Source organism: Miniopterus natalensis, chromosome 13 (genome assembly GCF_054644295.1).
Source record: "Miniopterus natalensis isolate mMinNat1 chromosome 13, mMinNat1.hap1, whole genome shotgun sequence".
Lineage (NCBI taxonomy): Eukaryota > Metazoa > Chordata > Mammalia > Chiroptera > Miniopteridae > Miniopterus > Miniopterus natalensis.
The window spans coordinates 2,116,485-2,137,395 of NC_142093.1; the positions used below are offsets into that span (position 1 = coordinate 2,116,485).

The 20,911-nt window shown below is 44.0% G+C and overlaps 1 protein-coding gene across 3 annotated transcripts in view; it reads right to left on the reverse strand.

Annotated features, from left to right (window-relative positions):
• The window catches only part of KIDINS220 (kinase D interacting substrate 220), a 66,627-nt gene that overhangs the window by 32,329 nt on the left and 13,387 nt on the right, over window positions 1-20,911 (reverse strand). For all 3 annotated transcript variants that reach the window (XM_087823320.1, XM_087823319.1, XM_016199172.2), the window contains exons 8-22: window positions 19,409-19,606; window positions 17,328-17,426; window positions 15,436-15,534; window positions 14,153-14,251; window positions 13,105-13,282; window positions 11,362-11,526; window positions 10,295-10,474; window positions 9,341-9,506; window positions 7,385-7,536; window positions 6,964-7,253; window positions 6,141-6,281; window positions 5,233-5,476; window positions 5,001-5,089; window positions 3,389-3,533; window positions 1,863-2,025 (exon numbers count right to left, since the gene is read on the reverse strand). In XM_087823320.1, coding sequence (XP_087679446.1) covers window positions 1,863-2,025; window positions 3,389-3,533; window positions 5,001-5,089; window positions 5,233-5,476; window positions 6,141-6,281; window positions 6,964-7,253; window positions 7,385-7,536; window positions 9,341-9,506; window positions 10,295-10,474; window positions 11,362-11,526; window positions 13,105-13,282; window positions 14,153-14,251; window positions 15,436-15,534; window positions 17,328-17,426; window positions 19,409-19,606 — 2,408 coding nt within the window. The remainder of the gene's footprint in view (window positions 1-1,862; window positions 2,026-3,388; window positions 3,534-5,000; window positions 5,090-5,232; window positions 5,477-6,140; window positions 6,282-6,963; window positions 7,254-7,384; window positions 7,537-9,340; window positions 9,507-10,294; window positions 10,475-11,361; window positions 11,527-13,104; window positions 13,283-14,152; window positions 14,252-15,435; window positions 15,535-17,327; window positions 17,427-19,408; window positions 19,607-20,911) is intronic.

A 20,911-nucleotide genomic window follows, 5' to 3' on the forward strand; every position in this document is an offset into this window, starting at 1 on the left:
AGTTCCCAAATAAAGGCTTACCCTTTTCTCTGACAGATTTTTATTTACATCAAAATAATTTCTCAGGAATAAAATGAGGTGTGAAGGACTGTCTAATTAAGGCTTTATATAAAATACCATGTGAAGAATGAATCCCATTATATGAGTGTGAATTGTTATTAAGTTAATACTTTTAAAAGTTACTTTAGCCTGGCCGGGCGTGGCTTAGCGGTTAAGCATCGACCTAGGATCTAGGCGATCAGGGTTCGATTCCCGGTCAGGGCACATGCCCGGGTTGCGGGCTGCGGCCGATCAATGACTCTCTCATCACTGATGTTTCTAGCTCTCTCCCTCCCTCTCCTTTCCTCTCTCTGAAATCAATAAAGATATATAAAATAAATAAAAGTTACTTTAACTGTTTGATGATACCTGTGCTCATCTGGCAAACGTTCATCACTGTGTAATGATGAAAATATTTATTCATGAAATAAAACAATATTTTACTACACGCCAAACACCTCTCATAAGATTTCTGAAACATCAAAGGGCAGGTGCAATTCAGCGCCACGTGGCTAGCGGCCTATGGCATCACGCGTCACTGCCATGCACTGGACGCCACACTTGGTTCAAACGACCCATTTAGTTGAGCAAAAATCACACAGCAAAACTGAGCAGAGCTCAAACTTGCAGACCAATCCTACACTGTCCCTGTGATTCCAGAGCCAGTCACCCACATGAAAACACGAAACAGAACAGGAACATGAGCAGTGAGGACTGAAACACGGGGACCACGAGCTGGCAGCCCTCTAAGGAAAGGAGAACTGTCTGAAATCTTCAGTGTGAGCTCGGCACTAAGTGATTTCTTTAGGGTTATAGTCCACTTACACGTTCAAAATAGTAGTTCCAATTTTACTGAGTTTTATAAAACTGTTTACATAGTTCCTCTGTGTTATATACACATATTTTATGTTTTATTGACTTTTTAGGAGGAAGAGAGGAAAAGGACAGGGACACTGACGAGAGAGAAACATCGGCATCAACCGCTGACCCCTCCCTGCATGCCCCCCGCACACCCCCGCTGGGGATCAAGCCCGCAACCGGGCATGTGCCCGACCTGAATCAAACCCGTGACTTTCTGGTGCCTGGGATGATGCACGACCACTGAGCCACGCCGGCCAGGCTGTGTTATATTTTTTCTAAGACAGTTTATTTAGAGCAGCAACTGAAAATGTTGAAGGTATTAAGTGTTCTGATAAACAAAAAGGATTTATAATTTTAGTTCTGATTTTGACAATAAATCGGTAACTCTCAAAGCTTTACGTATTTGACATGTCACAGAACCTTAACTGCATGTCTTTCAACAAAAATGTAATCAATTTCATCAGTAGAAATTTTAAAAGGACTTCAAATGACTGAATATAAAAGGACAATGAAATCCCTTATTATTTAATGCAGAGAATGTTTTCCAGTCAGTCTTCACAGCTCCACAACCCTCAGATATGAAGCTGAGAAAATATTCGCACTGACGACCTGGAAAGTGCAACCTCCTCAATATTCTATGAAGGCACTTAGAATAAAAAACGGAAACACGTGATAATGTGTCCAGCATTGCATTTCATATATACAGAGACATAAAGCCAACAGGACTGCTAATTAGACACCTTGTCACATAGGTTACACTGGAAGGAAGCTGAGGTGTTATATGGCGGGATATACAATTGTGCTAATACAACTCCTAAAGGAAATGGGATTAGAATCATTCATTAAATTGGAGGGTCCATTTTATACATAATATTTTGCATTCATTATGCTTTACATGCATTCACTTTTTTCTGAAAAGTTAACTCGATCTAAAATAAAGTCAAATACAGAGGTCAAATTACCTTTCGTAGATGGTTTTCAACGTCATCTGGTCTGGAATGCCTTCAGTCTCTTCCAAATACAATATGAGCCATGAAGTTCGGTATGGCCACTGCTCCGTGAGGTTGATCCAGCTGGCAAGCCTGTCCCAGTTGAAACTGATCTGATTGGCTCTCAGTAATCGCCCTGTGAGGAGTACGAGAACATTTTTAATTAATAGATGTGTAATGTTATGCTAAGCAAAACATTTAGCATATTCACAAATAATTTAACTTTCCTAAATCTTTAAAATTTGCCATTTAACGTACACAACAAATTCAAACCAACTATATATATATATACACACACACACACACAATTATATACATGCACACACACATACACATGCATACACACACATATATACACACACATATACAAAAACACATATACACACACACATATATATACATACACATATATACATACATACAAACATATAGGTTCTATAATCCAAAGAGCTCTACTGGAAAGCTTCTAGGGCTTAAACCCAATTCTATTTAATTCTAACAATTTTTCGTGGGACTTCCCACTGGTGCTGCGTTGACCACACTGCTCTGACCCCATCCATGCAGGCAAAAACCCTTTAGAGCTGGGTGTCGGACCCTCTTGACACTACCCACAGCCACACAGCAGGGGGTCGCTGCACCCGCGACAGGCCCGTCCTCTAACGTGGTGCCTCAGGGCCCGCTGGGGGCCTTCAGCAAACCCACACGTGCCGCCTGCCCCATGTCTGTGGGTGAGTGCGCCGCCCCACACGCACACTCGCTGTTCCGTGCTAAGGTGGCCTAAGGAATAACCTGCCAGGTGAGCGGTTCACAAAACCCCATTACTTGTTCTTAAATCCTGTCTACCCTGGGGCCTTCTGAGACCCCAATGCAGTGTCTGGTGCGGGCAAGCGCCCACGTGGGCAGCTGCAGTCCTCGGACCTTAAAAACCGGTGCTCTGCTTTGCTGCCTCATCATTTGATCCTGCTTTGGGGATTTTGTTGGGAGTGCAGAGTGCGGGCATTGTTGCTTTTTCATTGTAAACACTGTCAGTTTTACTTGAATGTCATCAGTTCAGTTGATGCCTAGTTGCGGCGGCTCCGGTATGAATTTCCCTTTCCCTCCTCCTGACACAGAGCCCCTTCCAGTTCTTCCCGCACCCTCCGACCCGCCCTCCCGTCCATCTGCTTATTCACGCAAACGACGCCATCATCGCCCGACTCCTTTTTCTTGGAAAGGGGGACCTGGTCTGCTAGACAGGCCAGGCCCTTTACCTTCCACCCAATTAAACCTGAGATGAATGAGACGATGTTTTTAAATCAAGTTTTAAAATAACAGTGCACACCTGACGGTTGATTTTTGTTGTCAACACTGACACTGGTTCTACTAAGCACACTTACTGCAAACAGATGTGGTGCCCAGCAACGTAAACACAGCGCAGCACCGCCCTTCGCTTCTGAACTGAACTGCTCTGTCCATGTTAGAGCTTGTTATCTACTACAGGACAGCAAGAAGCAAGGTACCTGTCACAGAGACGATATTCAACAACCGTCGCATGGTCTGGGGACTGATGTCACTGAACCAGTCCTCGGTCACCAGCAGCTTTGTGAGGTCAAAGGACATCTGCCGGGTGATGGTCCGCTGCATCTGCCTCCTCCGGTAGGTGTCCTGAAACGACAGACCACAGTGAAAAGCCCTCACTGCAAGTCGGGGCACTGGGCTTTGTGAGGAGCTAACGCATGTTGGTGACATCAACCAAGGAGAGTCTAAGTCTGCAGCTGAGAAGAAGCTGTACTAACAAAGAACTACTATCACTCCCAGGCAGACCCTCCCGAGCCCTTCAAGCAACAGGGACAGCACCAGCATCACAGGCGAGGGCAGCTCCAGATGGAGTTTGTTTATAGTTGTATAGGCTGAGAAAGCCCAGTGCCTTGGGGATTACAAGCAAGCAGAATTATGTAAAGAGAATTCAATTCAAACTCTTGTAGGAACTCAGGATTTATAGGAATCCTGACATGATAAAGCAAATAACTCCTTGTTTAGTTTTAAGGATTCAGCATTTTTATTTTTAAGTTATTTTTTAACATGTGACAACAGGCACGGCTGCTCTAACTATCCTCACATCTGCATTAAGTACACTGAATTAAAATAACAAAATAAATGGAAGGCACACTACTGGGTGGGCAGGGCGGGGCGGGAATCCCATCTGAGAGGAGCCACAGGCACAAAAAAGGTGCCGTTTCATCAAAAGCCATGGACCAGGGAAGGTGAAGCAACCACAGGGAGCCTGAGTCCAGACTCCCAGGGCAAAAAGCCCAAACAGTAAATCAGACTCTACTCTTTAGTGTCATCAACCGTCCCTCATAATATTAATTTTGCATCCATACTTGCATAGGGTGGAGGCATAAAGTCTGAATGTCAAAATGTCACTGAAGACACATTTTTAAATGCAAAATACCCAAACTCGACAGTAGCAAACTTAAAAAAACAAACAGTGCTGATCAACACTAGCCCAACCTAGCCATTCTCAAGTGGCACTGTGACCATGGCCTACCTGCACGTGGACAGCCTCCTGTCTTATAACACTCCCTTCCTTGTTCCATACGCAAGGGAGTTCTGGGGATGGGTAGGACAGGGACAACTAGAGGGTTCCAGGAGAACCTAAGGTGGCTGGGAAGGGCACACAATCGCTGTGTGGGCATAGCAGTCACCTCACAAACATTAGGGGAGGAGGCCAACAGGGAGATAAAGGAGTCTTCCTCACACCATAAGCCTCCTCTCCCTTACAGCCGCGGAGGCAACGGGCACCGGCAGGAATCCTCATCGCCAGGTAACATAACCTGGGGAGCTTTAAAATCTTCCTCTCGGAGTCTCTGATTCTCTCGGTCTAGGGGCTGGAGCAGCTCATGGACTGAGAACAGGTTAGGAGAGGACAGGGTCTCCTATACTCTTTACAGTTACTATGGCTGCAGGTTCAGACATCCCCTGAAAACACTGAAGCTGAAAGGAAGTTCAATGATAGAATGTATTTGAAGAGCTTAGTATGATGTTTATAAAAGGTTATTAAGGGGCATCGCCTTAGTTTTACTTGAGTAATAGCAATACAAACACATGGCTACAAGTACTAGGTCTTACCCGTCTGTTGAGGGCGGTCTTGCTGCCAAGTTTGGTCATGTCTCCAAGGCTGATCTGTGACACTCTTCGGTCAGCATCATCCTGCATCCCTTAAAGAGTTACCAAGGACACCGTTTGTATAGCATTCTGTGGCATGGGACAGTTAGAGAAGTGACCTGCCAACAAGGTTCTTCAAGGTAAAAGGTGAGTCACCACAGAAAACCACAGAACTACTGAAGAACTGGACCTATACCTGTAGCATCCGAGCATGGAATGTCCCCATTCGTGGTTGAGGTTACAAGGTATTTCCTTGCATTGCTCAGCCCACGGCTGTTCAGGAAAACAGGCAGATGGACAATGTTCCGCATGTAGTCGTGCCCGTTGATGTTGGAGTCTCGAAGCACACTGTTGAGGTTCTGGTTAATGGCCTTTATGATGATGTGCGGATCGCTCGCAAAAATGGCAATGAAGGGACCTTTGGAAAACAGAACTCGGACCTGTGGCAAAAAAAACACACATTCACAACGTAAACTTTAAATTACCCAATGTAACAAAGTCTCTTCAAAATCGTGCTATCCTTGGATAACTATAATTTTTAAAAACTATTTTTCATCAAAATGTTATTCTATATGAAAACAAATTTTATTGAAGTCTCAATCTGGTTTTTCACCACCTGACAATTTTCACCATTTGACAGTGATAAACCTCCAAAGAAAATATTTAATCCTGTCCTATTTTGCGACACTTAAGGTCTACATGAGGTAAGATCAGGACGCATGAGAAACACTCGTGAACATACAAGGAGGTACTGGGTACACAGGTCTCTGACCTCACAGAGTCACTGATGTGTTGACTTAAACAAAAAACGGCAAGTTCTGTGGGCTCCCTGCCTCTCTGACTCTGACCAGACTACCTGCAAAGGAGAGCTGAGCCACACGTGGGCATCTGAGCTCCTCCACTCTTTCATTCTTCACTCTGCCAGTGAGTTAAAATGATCTAGACCTGCCTGTGATGGAATATTTATTCTTGCTTTGTTTCTGCATAAAAATGGTTATTTTTACAAAAAAAGAAATACTATTCAAACCCATCTGAGCTATGCATGAAGGCATCTCTTTCGCTGCCACACGTAACAGTGACCAGCTGGAGGCAGGGGAGACTTACAGTGTCCAGCATCTGCAGCACTCTATCCTGCTCGCAGGCGTCCAGCCCGTCGATGATGACCACCAACCTCGTCTGGTTCTGAGTGAAGCTATCAATGGTTTTGGCCATCCTGGCCATCAGCTCCACCTCGCACTTGAGAACCTGTGCAAAAGACAAACAGGCAGCACTGAGGACAGGAGGAAGCTCGGCACGCTCCGCAAAGAGCCTACAGAAGTCACCTAACAGGAAAAAAAGGAATCCAGAGTCCTCGCTGCCAGCTACGGTTCACTTGCAACTGCAGTGAGGGCTTCACAATGTACAAAGTAACTTCTCACAAACTGGAGTATTTCACCCTCACAATGAGGGAGACCCTGTCATGTCTAGGAGTTTTTTTATTATCAAACTGGGCTGAGTGACTTCTTTCCAAGACCAGATTCTCTGAATGTCAAGTCTGAGATCTGAATGTACATCTAAATGACCAAACTGGAGTGGGCTCCCTGACGGGACATGGCCTTGGCCAAGGGAAGGGGCTGCAGGTAAGTACTCAGTCCCTTGAGTCTATGTTTCTGTGGTTCAACCTGTTCACTCTACCAGGCTCCAGAGGAACCTATATTGTTGGGTAGGAATTACCACCTATGAAGTAATCAATTCACTAACTCCCTTGAGTGCCTCATAAAAGTCTTCTTCCCACTTCAAATATGCATTTCCACAGGAGAAATCTGGACTGAAACTAAAAGCCACAGCAACACTGTAACACTCAAGAGTGCACGCCCAAAGCCCAGGTGGCCACGCTGTGGGCGCACGTCCACATACGGTCACCTCCTACCCAGCACTGAGCACCTACTTTCATGAATCCTTCGCTTTTCAACTTGTGCAGCCTGGAGGCAGCGCTGTGGAGGCGCTTCCTTTGAGAGTTCAGGAGAGAGTCCAGCACCTGCCACCAGGTGCGACAGTTCAGCAGGAAGGCCAAACCGACGACAGACGCAATGGCTATGAGGACGGCGTTCACCGTCAGGTGTTTCGGGTCGACTCTGAATATGGCCAGGAGGGCGATCCCGGCAACAGCGCAGCCAAGCACAAAAAGGAAGATGACGAAAGACGGGAGGCAGCAGGTTTTCTTCCACTTCCTTCTGCCTGGAAGACAGCGAACAGCCTCCATCACGGACCCGCCGAGCGCCCAGAGCCCTACCACAGCGACGACGACGGCCCGCCACGCTCCCTCGCACCCCAAGCCCGACCCAGCAGTGGGCAGGAGGACGGCCTACCCTGCGTGTCTTCAGTCTTGAACACTCGGAAAAGCCTGGTTGCCAAAAAGCCAAACTCTCTCTCGCAGGCGTCGGAGAGGGTGGCGATCATTTCAGCCATGGATGTCTCCCCGCCCACGCTGGACAGGCGATTGTAGTCTGTAAACAAGAACCTGGGGAGGGGAAAGAACACGGTCCTCAGGTCGCTAAAGAAACCACTTCAGCATCCTTCATCTCAGTATCATTTACCCTGTATTTCTTTGTTTCCTTCAAAATATTGTTTTTAAAATTCTGAGGGAAAAGAACTTGAAATTAGATATCTTCCATTTCTAACATCTTAGACAGTTTTCTTTGGAAAGACAATTTAAAAAGTTAAATGCCGCCCAGCTGGTGTGGCTCAGCGGTTGAGCATCGACCTAGGATCCAGGAGCTCGAGGTTCAATTCCCGGTCGGGGCACATGTCAGGGTTGCAGGCTCGATCCCCAGTCGGGGGCGTGTAGGAGGCAGCTGGTCAATGACTCTCTCATCATTAATATTTCTCTCTCTCTCCCTCTCCCTTCCTCTCTCTGAAATCAATAAAGACATATTTTTAAAAAAAAGGTCCAGTGTAGCAGAGTTATATGTAGTAGTCCTGACTAAAGGCAGGAGAGGAAGGAGGTTACGACAGAGTCCAAGCAAGGAACAGACATCTCAACAGATCTCGCGATACGATGAGAAGGCAGCCCCCACATCAGGATGGAGCCAAAAGAGCTACACTTGACAGAAAGTTTTCCAAGCACCAACCAAAAAGATCAGAACCTTGAGAAAATATTATCATTAAGAATTTAATGCCACTTAAAAACTCAAGTTTTAGAAAGTCTTGTTTATAGCTTAAACATCTACCAGGGATTTAAAAATAAGTCCTATCGTATTCTTTTCACAGCTATTCTTTGAAGTAACTGGGTTATTTACACTTTGATTCTCTGAATAAAGAGCATTTCTGCTCCAGTTCCTCTGTCCCCTCCGTCCCCACGGAACTCTCAGCTGCACCCAGCAGATGATCACGATCAAGCACAGCCTAGGACGGCACTGCACTGCACAGCGCTGTGGGCTCATTCAGGCTGTTTCACTGTTCTAGCTTTTAAAAATAATACCACCTTATTAACTTAACATGTTTTATTTTCTATAAAACTATTTTCCTCGATAACTTTATTCTGCTCTGCATGTTTTCTTTTTAACTTTTTATTTTTAAATTCTTAATACTTAATCTATTACCTGTAGGCTTATTTTTCTTATATTGCAACTGTGATATTTTATATGGTTTGGCCTCTTTATTTTCATCTTAACTTACACGTTTTACCTTACAGTGATGTTACAATTCTTACTTTTAGTGTACGTGTAATTACCTTGCTCATTTCTACTGACTTTCTTCTGCCGTCAGCTCTCTGTCTCATTACTGCCCTCTGGCCCAGGACCTTTCCTGTAGTCCCAGGGATACCTGTTTTTCTCCTTTCTGCACTGTTTTCTCACACATTTCCCATGTGATATTACTAGCAATTTCAGACAGGCAGATAAGTACATTTCCGGAGATGTGGAAAGAGCAGCTTGGAGCACAAGCTGAGTTACTGAGGTTACACACAGCACAAGGAGGTCCCAGGACCCCATCCTAGCCAGATCCAGGGCTCTTTCCAAGTGAGTCCAAAGGATGAGACAAGGTGTCACAGGAGGAGAGAGGGGCGTACGTGGAAATAAAATTTGGTAAATCAAAGTTAAGTGGATTTCTTTATGGACAGATGTCTCTGATCCTCTCGTGCCCAAGAGGGAGATACAACATGAAGTGTTTCCCAATGTACTTGACCAGGGCAGGTTTGTTTTACTTCTCATATAAAAAGTTCAAGGGATCAATGTTTTTTGAAATGTACATTGAGAAGTGGTGCAATATAAACTTTATTTTGCTTCCCCTTATTAAACGTTACCCTGTCAAAGGGACCGACTCACCTCACAGGTAAAGCTTTAGTGGTTTGCTCCGGCAGTTCGGGCGGATTGACAAACATTAATTTGAGGAGGAGTTCCAAATAGCCAATGTGTCTTGCCAACCTCGTACTGAGGACCCAGGCCCAATTCCAACTCTCTCCTTCCCTCCGTCCACCAAAGTAAATGACAGCTGCAATGCACAGTTTTAAAAATAATTACCCCAAAAGTCACTAGTCAAGCAGCCTCTTTTCTCCAAGGTCAAATACCAAGGACAACAGGCAGGTTCACACAACTTGTCAGGGTCCTTCCTACCACACCCCACCGAATTCCTACCACACCCCACCGAATTCCTCAATGCATTAGCCTCCACCAACGTTGACACAGAAGGTAGATGGAAAATGGAAAGTTAACAGACTAAAACATGGCATCAGAAAGACAATGCCTTAAACAGAAACACTGTCCAGTTCAGATTCCAATGCAAATAACTTTGGGGTTGTCCTATTTGCAACTGTTGAAGTTACCAGTTCCTCCAATGGTAAATCTATTTCCTTCTTTACGACTGAAGACATCTCAAGGACAGGGATTATATATATATATATATTTTTTTTACTTTGCTTTTATATAAAATAAAAATTACAATCATGATCAGAATCCTCCAGAGCATTCCAGTGATGGCTATGAAGACATTTTCAAAACCAGATTTAAACATAAATCATTAAGTAACATGCAAAAGGGTAGATACAATAAATCGGAGTTCTGCTTCAGTATTAACAAGCAGATGATTCATTTTAAAGCTACTCCAGCAAGGTTGTGGGCCATGTTTTTCTAGGCGAACTTATAAAACAGCAAAAAGATCCATTTTCTAACCTAATTATGATAATCACAGGTTTTAAGAGACAGAGAATACAATCTTTTAAGTAAAACAATGAGTCTAGACATTTTCCACATTTTCAAAAAACATAAAAAGCAAAGACTTACTAAAAAATATGTATAAGAGAGCCAAGCAGCTCAGAGACACTGCTATTCCGAGATTTGGGTCGACCGTAAACGCCAATAGCAGCCCCAGCCCCCCACAGAGAAGCAGGGTCAGGAACACGACCAGCCACGAGAACTGGAAAAGAGGCTCAATCTGCTGTCCTGCAAAAGTCTTCATTTCATCTGAAAGAGAAATTAATAACAAACATTATTCCTGTTTTAAGAACTGCAAGTCCTAACTCAATCTGAAATGTTCACATCTGAATATAAACATTTTTGGGGCACTTACTAAGTCCCTAGATAAAATGTTGCTACTTGGCCATTTTAACCAATGTTCTCTTTTGATCAACAATCCCATTCCCAAGGGGCACCACCCATTACCCCCTCTCCTGCTTCCTATGGAAGATGCACAAAATCCTTTTTCAGATACTCCCATCCGTCAAGGTTTTGTGGGTGTTTACTGTTTTTTGTGTTATACAAGCAACAAGGTATTGCTCCATATGTGAGCTGAAAATCACGCCTTCGCTGTGTCTTCCCTATGCAGCGCCACCATTCCTCTCTGACGCTCCTCCTCACCCCTCTCCTTCTAACCATATCCAAGAATCTCAGCTCTTAAAGGTGTGTGTCGAGACCAAATGAGCCTTAAATAAGTCATTCTTTCTACAAAACTTGGTAACAATTTTACAGGCACTACTGAAACCTGTGCCTGAAAAGTGAGATTCAGCATGGAGCATACACAAGTAGGTGTGTGAGGGGAGTAGGGCTGGCGGGTGGGGCCGTGCAAGCTGACAGGTGTGTGAGGGCGCTGGAGGTGAGGACTCTGAATGGCAGGTACAGAAGCCCTGCAGCCAAGGGCTGAAGTGTGTCACAGCACAGCTGGATCTTTGTCTGAGAAACAGAACTCCAATGAGCGTGCGCAGGGTCAGCTCCAGGGGAGTAAAACCCTGACACCCTCAATTCAGTAAGCTGTGTAACACAGTCCCATACGTAAAGCTCTGTTCTCTACTTCACAAGAAATGAGGCCAGGAGAGGGCAGCCTGCTGCACACAGGTTCCGCCAGCAGCCGGTACCTTCCAGCTTCTTGAGGAGGAAAGACTTGCCGCTGCCCCACTGCGCATACAGCCCCACACAAATGGGCGGCTGCATGGTGGGCTCGCTGAGAATGTCGGCCAGGGCGCTGCTGTACAGGTCATAGCCCAGCATGTCCCCATCTGTCTCTGTGGGGGACAGGTGTCCTGCAATTATAAACACACCATTTTCTTAGTTTAAAGGGACATTGCTATTAGGAAGAAACATCCATTCTTATCTAATGTTTATTTAATTAGAAAAAAACTTATTTTAAATGGTCAGACCTGTGTAAAAACAGGTTCAGATACTCTCAAATTAATACATTTATAGACATTATGATACCTACTGAATGCAGGATGCATCATGATTATGTACAACTAAATGTGCATTATTATAATTTTAAAAATATTTTAAAATACATGAGTCAGATTTAAAAACAAGATGCAGTGAGAACCAAATGTGGCAGGTCTCCCGTTGGTCTCTCGGTTGGCCTGTTGGTCACATCTCTTTTTTAATTCTAATAGAAACTATTCTGCTAGAATAGTTCCATATTTTAAGAGACCGCATATGAATGCTCACATTTTCATGTACATTCTTTTTAACCCAAAACTACTGTAGCACACATTCAGGGCCTTATGCTAGATGTTATACAGAATAGTCAGGCCCTGAGAACTTGGAATCTGGAAGGGAGAAAACTCTAAAAGAAATAGAATAACATGTCATATATAATAAGTATTTAAAAAGGAAATATAAACACAAATGCTCAAGAATTTAAATGAGGCAAAACTGATATCTGGTCATGTAGAGCAGATAAAGAAAGCATCACTGAGCTCAACTGGCGTGACTCAGCGGTTGAGCATTGACCTAGGATCCAGGAGATCAAGGTTTGATTCCTGGTTAGGCACATGCCCAGGCTGCAGGTTCAATCCCCAGTCGGGGACCTGCAGGAGGCAGCCAATCAATGATGACTCTAGTCGATGTTTCTGTCTCTCTCTCCCTCCCCCTCCATTCCTCTCTCTGAAATCAATAAAGACATTTTTTTTTTTTAAAAAAAAGCATCACTAAGAAGGTGACAGCTGACATAAGCCTTGGAGAGAGATCATTTTAACAAGTAAAGACATCCATGGGGGCAGAGCAGGCAGGCCTGTGGTGGGCACAGCACAGCAAAGGAAGAGAGCTGCCAGTGCTAGAGCCACACTCAGAATACAGCATTTTTTTGTTGTTGGTTTTTTTTTTAAATATATCTTTATTGATTTCAGAGAAAGGAAAGGAGAGGGGGAGAGAGAGAGAGAAACATCAATGATGAGATTCATTGATCAGCTGCCTCCTGCACGCCCCCGACTGGGGATAGAGCCCGCAACCCGGGCATGTGCCCTGACCAGAATGGAGCCCCAATAGCCTGGATCCTGGGTCGACACTCAACCGCTGAGCCACGCCCAGCCGGGCTACAGCATGTTTTGATTGGCAGCACCGAGTGTACCTGGGCGAACAATGGCGGAAGGAGTTTTAGAGAAGTAGGCTAGGCTCTGAGGTCTCACAAGTAACTGCCTCCACCCCGGTTGTCCTTCAGCTAGAAAGCCACAGTGCCATGGGAAAGCTCAGGCAGGGCAGCATGCTCATCACAGTAACATTCTAACTCTCATCTCCAGTTAAGTGACAGATGCAAAATTGCTGTTGGTATCCTGACTCTTCCATGGGACATTCATTTTTTAAAAGCTTGGTCAGGAACAAAGCCTGATACTTACTGGCTCCAAATATTTGAGTGAGAATACTTTTCTGGTGGCTACAGTCAATGTTGTAAGGAGTCTCGCCTGCTTTGTTGGGCCTATACAGCAACCTTCCATCCTTGGGATTTCTTAGAAGAAGTTCTGCCAGCTTCCGACTCCTCCCTCGAATAGCAATATGCAAAGGAGTGTCTCCTTTCTGTAAAATAGAGGCAGGAAACGTGAACTTCCATATTTTTTACATATAATATATACAGAGTAACAACTTTCATGTTTCTGTAAAGCAAATGAAAGTCTGAACTCTTCATATTTTTTATAGCATACATAAATAATGTGAATTTTTATCTCACCTTTTCCCTGCACGTTCTTTCTCTCGCTCCTTACCTCACTTTCCTTGGGAATTACTTCTCCCACAGCCCCCCAAAATGAAGGGCATTCTTCCCCCCTCCCCGGAGACAGGAAAAGCAGCAAGCTTTCTCTTGCAGCTCCTCCTGGCAAGGACCCACTCCCATCAAAGGTTAGTAACCATCCATCATCCCAGTATTTACTGTTCACAGATGTCAACCACCTTCCTCTACTAGTTTACATCCTATTTCACAGCTTTCTCCCCATCTGTCTACAAGCTTCATAACCCACACTGCTCTCCCATGTAACACGAGTGAGGAGCACAGCAAGGATGCAGGCAGACACCTCCTCTCCTGCCAGCAAACTAGTGCCCGTCTGCTGAGTCTCTCCTCCAGCCCCTCTGGAGCCTCCCCTGCTATGTATCTTTAACAAGTTCTATATTGCCAAAGCCCTCCTCGTACAGAGCTCCCAGCAGCTCCACTAACTGGTCTGAGCAGTTCAAGTCCGACCTGAGCAGCTTCTTGACTAGCACACAGAGCCCGTCCACTGCTCAGAGGACCATGGGAACCGCCAGGAAGCTATCACGGCACCGAGATCCTGCACAGGTGTCCCAGCAAGTAATCTCTCCCGCACAGATACAACCAGACCCCCTTTAAGTCACCAACTGTACACGTCAGTCCACCAACAGCCTTCCAAACAGTGCTCCCTCCACGCAGATGCTCACCCTGTCCACGGCAGACACTCTAGCTCCCTTATCCAGCAGCAGCTCCACCACCTCGATGTTTCTCATCTTGGTCGCCTTTATCAGGGGTGTCTCACCATCCTGTGGGCACATAAGAAAGTTGGCCAGACTTACAGCTTTATTCCTAGATGTTTAAAGTCACATAAACATATATGTGAGAATTCAATGATCTGATCTAGTACCAGTCTATATTTAAAATGTTCTCAAGAAATCGTAGCTATAAAAACTAACAAGAGCTTTTCCTTTCACAACCAATCTTTTGTATCAAAATAATCTGGTATCGCTCTGAGTATCAGATGTGGCCCACACCTCATCAGCCATTCCTACCCACAGTTCCCTGCCCCACACTGCTGCTGCCATCCCCCAGCTCCACCGCTGACATCAGGGGCAGCGCCTCCAGAGACTACTGCCCTTCTCACCACCTCTCCACCAGCCAACCATAGCCCAGGCAATGCCCAGACAGGCCTATGTCTAGATTTTTGCCAAGTATACATCAGTGTCACTTCTGTTTTCTGTGTCCATAAGGGCCTATGTGTAACAAGAGGTCAATGTGATACAGCAGTGTGCCTCTGGAAAACCCTGAGAGTTCATGGTTGCTTTCAAAAACCAAGGGAAATAAGAAGAGACATCATTCAGCCCTGAATCAGGAGAGAAGCCTGGTCAGAAGCTATAGGTGGTTGAGGTGGCTGACACATGATCCAAAGATAGAAAAAAAAATATTATCAAGGAACGGTTCTGCCCTGTGGCGCTGCAGTTTCCATCACTGGTTAGAAAGATGCTTGTCCCCACTCCAGCAGATGAAATAGGCTTGTCTCATGGGCGACTCACAAGCTTGTGTTATTCAGTGAGAAGTCTCACCGTTTCACTCTAAAACCCCAACTATATCTTCCCCATGAAAACTATTACACATAAGGCCAAGTACAATTACCAAAGCCTTTCAAAGTTTATATTTTCCATATGACTTGAGTAAAACTGACTGCAGTGCCTGCTTTGGGAACCGATAACCACTCATGGTGGTCTTTGTAAAGGAAATGTGTCCTGCATTCCAGACGACGGGAGCACAGAGGAATTTCAGAGAAATGATACTATATTTCCTGAACATATTTATCTAAAGGAATAAATTACACACTATGTTTTCCTGTGAATACACAATTTCTGAAAGGATACAAAGTGACTCCTCAATTTAATATATATATTACCAATAAAATCAGTGTAATTCTAATAACGAACACATTTGATTAAAAAAACAAGGAAGACTCATATACCTTTGTGCATATTTCCGTGTCAGGATTGCACTGTAAGATGTCTCTCACCATGGTCGCATTTCCTTTCTCAACAGCCCAATACAGAGCAGTTTTATTGTCCTATGTAATAAAAAATCAATAATCGCTTCATGTAAGGTACAATATTTTTTAAATGCTGTTTGCAAACATTAAAGAGAATTATTAACACTTCCGCTGTAAAGCAACAGGAGATCTTACCAATAAGTAGCATGGTAGGAAACAATAGTAATCCTCCTTCTATCTTAGATTTACTTGAGAACCTCTTTTATGAAAGAAGCCTGAGAAAACTTAACATTACTTGACTTAGAAAGCAGCAGCCTCACACAGTCTATAAGATAATGTACATTTTTGTAACACAATCAGATTTCAGGACCGTGCACTGGGTTGGAAGCCATCAGTACCCAAGCTCCATACCCTTGGACAAGTGACACTTGGCTTTTCATCTGTCCAATCTTTTCAAAAGGTAATGCACGAGAATGTACTACACAAACCTAAGGTGAACTGTGTTTTCTTATCACTGTTAGCTCTCTTCATCTCCACCCACCCCACACCATAGACCAAACTTGATCAGATCCTTTAAAGTCTTATCTAGTCCAAAACCCAAATATAGATCAACAAAGACCTGACAGTAGAGCTGGAGGACAACATAAACTGACTAAAATGTAGGAAACAGGATTGAAAGGCAGAAAGGAGTTAGGCTGAAGTCTGAATGGGCGGTCCAGCACTCATTTTTTAGTCCCAATGGAGTTCCCCTGCTCAGAAACGCGCACTAGCCTCCCAGCTCTCTTAGGCTCCCAGCACTTCACCTCCCTGGCTCTGGCTCCCTTTCTACTTCCATCTCCATCTCCCATCCCACCCTCCCCACCAGCCCACTGCCAGCCTGGCTTATTCACCAGCTAAGGACTACAGTCTTTCAATTTCCCATTTTCCCCCAGGTTTCTCATCCTATTCTTGCACTACCCTTGCCTGAAACACCCAGCCTTCCTTTTCTCTACCTACCTAAACCCAACCCATCTTTCAAACGGAGCTCAGATGCTACTGCCTCCCAAGCCCTCTTAATGCCCTCTTCCCCCTCAACACTCACGCTTGAATTTGCACTAGGCCATCAACCACATTACCATCCTATACCAAGTGGCACCACTTTTTATCTTTATGGAAAAGATCAAAATAAACAGAAATGAAACAAAGTAACGAAAACCTTCCTAACTAAATATATGTTTCTTACAGGCAAGGGTCCCAGGTGAAGTCCCTCAGAGCATTTGGCATAACATTGACTTGCTTGATTAAAAAATGGATTTGGATACAAGCTAAATAGAAGGAAAAAATTGAGCAGAAATGTAGACTGTCCAACAACAAAATGGGATATTAAGTGCAGATTATTTTAAACCTAAAGCTCTTGAAATATTGGAGAGATCCACAAATTTAGGGACAATTTTACCTAAATTTAATAAGCCTTGAGCTAAGGCTGCCTTAAGCAAAGTCCACAGGCACTACCGAGTAGCCCGAGAAAGGTAAGCAGACTGGGGAAAGAGAAGACAGACATAGCAATGGGAATGGATGAAAAAGACAAGATAGAGGGAGATACTAAAGAAAATAAACAAACTGCATACACTTCAAGGGGCACCCAGTCTCAGCGTCATAAACCCCTCATCTCAGGGTCGACTATATTTATACATTAGTGAAGGAGGTATATTTAAAAACACGAGCTTCATTCTTACCACTTCTATTGAAATCTGACTTGACATTAATACAGAAATTCCACAATAACAGCAGCGAAATGTAATAACAAAGGCACTTATTAAGTATAAGAGGCTTTACAAGGCGGCAGAATGACAGCATCAGGCTCCGAGCTCACGGCACCTAGCCACGCATACCTGCCCGCGAATGTCAATGTCAGCGTATTTTTGGAGAAGCGCTCGGACAATTTCCACATGACCACCTCTGACGGCACCGATCAAAACAGTATCCCCACTCTAAAAAGACAAAAAAACAAAGTGACTTGATGATGACAACAAAGAAACACTACTTTGCAGTTAAGGTTAATTATGTATTATTATAACAGACTTTGTTCCTGAATATTTATTGGGACAAAGATCTCTTTAAAGAGAAACATTTTAGACAACTAATATTAATACCTGATGGTAACGCCCTCAGAGAGAGGCAGACTATCAGCCTCAAAATGAGGCCTAAAATCCCAGGACAGACCTGTAGAAAGAAACATTATCCCAAACAGGCCATTCTCTCTGAACACAATCTTCCAGCACAAATGCTATTTACACAGAGTGGCACGTGCAGTTAACAAGCCCGGTGAACACTGGAAACATACAGTGCAGGTTCCCTGGAATAATGCCACAGGACAGAGCCTGGGCCTGAAGCCGGAGCTGTGAAGAGAGCCCGAGGGGTCTGTGAGCACTCTCATCGGGCCGAGGGTGGTTCTCAGACCAGCATCACATTCTAGTCAACCTGGAGTAGAGGCCGCACTGCACAAGGCTGACTCACCCCCAGAGCAAGGCTGAAGTGAGTCCTCACTTCACAAGGACATCTCTTCGCCCCGAAATTATATTCACCAAGCAGCAGTTGTTGTCAATTAAAACTTCCCACTGCTTCAAATAATGGAAATGGCTATTTTGGCAGTGGGCAAAATTTTTTTTAACTGCTAAATTACAAATCAGTTGTAGGGACAAGCTTTAGTTGAGAATGTTAGCATTAATATGGGTCCAAACCAGGACACTAGTAAAATGTTATGAATATTTCATTGCACTATGTGCCAGGCACTATTCTAGGTCCAGGGAAACAGACAGGAAAGGTCCCATCTCTAGGAGAATTGACAGCCTAGAGGAGACGGGCAGAATACAATAAAATAAAAAACAACAAATACCACACAAATAAATGAAAACATAGCGATGTGACAGAAAATGCCTGGGTAGCTACTCTGGATTGCGCAGTGGGAGATCTTTCTGAGGAGGTACTATTTAGGCTGAGACTGGAATGAGGAGAGGAGCCAGCCCCATGATGGTCATGAAGAGCAGCACTCAGGCAAGTACGTAGCTGGGCAGAGGCCCCAAAGCAGCGACAAGGCCGTGTGTTCAGGGACGTGAAAGGAAGTGAATGTGGCTGCAGGCTGCTGCAACAGGAGTAGGAAAGAGTGGTGAACATGGGAAAGAGTCGGGCCCGGACACTGTCCTGTGGTATTTAGGAACGAAAGATGCCACAGTGCTCCTATGTGCAGGAGGAAGCCCGGCTGGTTTTCGATGAAGGAGTGCACGTGAGAGTCCCTGCTTAACAATCACTCTGAGAACGTGGCAGAATAACCCAGAGCCAACAGATAACCTGGTTAAGATGCTTCTTGCTGTAACAGTGGGAGGTGGCGGCTTGGACTAGGGAGGTGGTGCTGGGAGTGAGGGAAGTGGACAGATAAAGGATATGTTTGGAGGTAGAGCCAATGGAACCTGCTGAAAAATTAGATGTAGGAGGAAGAGAAATCACAGCTAATGCATAGGACCTGGGGCTCTAACAACAGAGTGGATGCTGGTGCCATTCACGGGGATGGAAAAGACGGAGGGAGAAGCAGGTCTGTGATGAAACAAATAAAACATCTACCTGCTGTAAGTTTAGGAAGCCCTCTCAAGCAGGGTTCACATGGAGCTGGATATACAAGTGCAGAGTTCTGAGAGGAGGTTAGAGCGAGACACACAATGTTGAAAATTCTAAGTGTGAGGGTGGAACTTGAAGCCCAGAGACCATGATAAACACCTACAGTGACATACATCAAGGTCAGTTAAAAACTAACAGTGCATGTGCCATTTTCAATAACATCCTTCACGATGATTGACTGCATGGCTTTAACTTCTCTTAAGACAAACGTGTGTCGCACATGAAGAACACTGAGAGGCAGTGAGAAGTCAGGGTCCTTCCTTCCACCAGCGTCACCACCAGAGACAAACAGGTGACCTACCCTGTCAGGTATGTTCACGTACGTCCCAGCGTCGAGCAGGTCCTGCACGATCTCCGTGTGCCCCTCCTTTGAGGCAATCATCAACGCCGTGTTCCCATCCTTATCTGTTAAATTCACATTGGGATTCCGCTTCAAAATTTCTTTTACAGACTGTGTGTAGCCTCCTTTTACAGCCACGATAAGTGCAGTCATTGAATTCTAAACACAGAAACAAGCCCAAGAAATTAATATATTCTAGAAAACACTTGATGCCGTAATAATAAAACTGAAGTTTTCAAGAAGGTGGCCTATTAACAGTTATTTCTGAAAATAAAACATCAATATAAATAACCAGAAACACACTACAAATGGCCAGGAGGCATATTTTCTGTTTTTGAAAATACATTAATTCTCTTGAGTCAACAAGACTGTTATGACAGTCAATTCTTTACACAATAATCTGAAATTGGACTCATTTACAATAAACAAACCCTCTCACAAATGTAATGAAGTATAACACAGTTGACAGGATGATTCAAAATTAAACACATTCTAAATTAAACAGTCCAAAGTAAGGTATTTCAGACTTTAAAGAATTGTTTATAATAAAATCTATGGGGAAAAACTGAAAACAATGACTTAATAGCCATAGAATATTTCATGAAAAGTATATTATTCTGTCTTTTACAGTCATCTAGAAACCCCATTTTCAAAAATTCTTATTTTAGTGGTTCTTTAAAAAACTGCACATCTAATTTATAACAATAAATCACCTAACAGAAGAACCTGACTCATTACCAAAATAAGTATTAAAATTACTTCTTTGGATTTTGATCTACTTTGAGATGTCATACAATTTATAGAAATATTTCAGTTATTAGATCAGCCCCCAAAACTAAGCCATAATTCTCTCACATACTAAAATAACATAACCTTTTATTTTTACTTTTTAAAATCCTCATCTGAGGACATATTCATTAATTTTTAAAAAGAGAGGAAAAACATCAATGTGAAAGAGAAACACGGATCGGCTGCCTCCTGCACATGCTGACCAGGGCCAAGAATGGAACCTACAACCTAGGTATGTGCCCTGACCGGAATAAAACCTGACACCCTTCGATGCACGGAATGACACTCCTACCAACTGAGTCACACCAGCCAGGGCAATAACATAGCTTTTTCAGTTGTTTAACAGTCAATAAGCATACAGACAAGCCACGCATCCACTTGGTAAACTGTCCAGAAAGGAAGTAAAAGGTGTGACTTCCACGTTGTCTATGAGTCACACGGTCTCCACACGGCACTAGAATGCCATCTACTACTTGAAGGTCAGCACTTACTAGGAGCTTCTGCTGGTATGGGAGATGTGAGACACTGGCTGGTACTATACTATTAAGTCAACAATGACTTAGAGCTCACTGCTCTTCACTGCAGCCAGTCTCCTGAGAACCCTTTACAATCCATCCACACAATACTTAGGTGCACAAATGGTCTATATTCATTGTTTCTTGTGCATAAATGTCA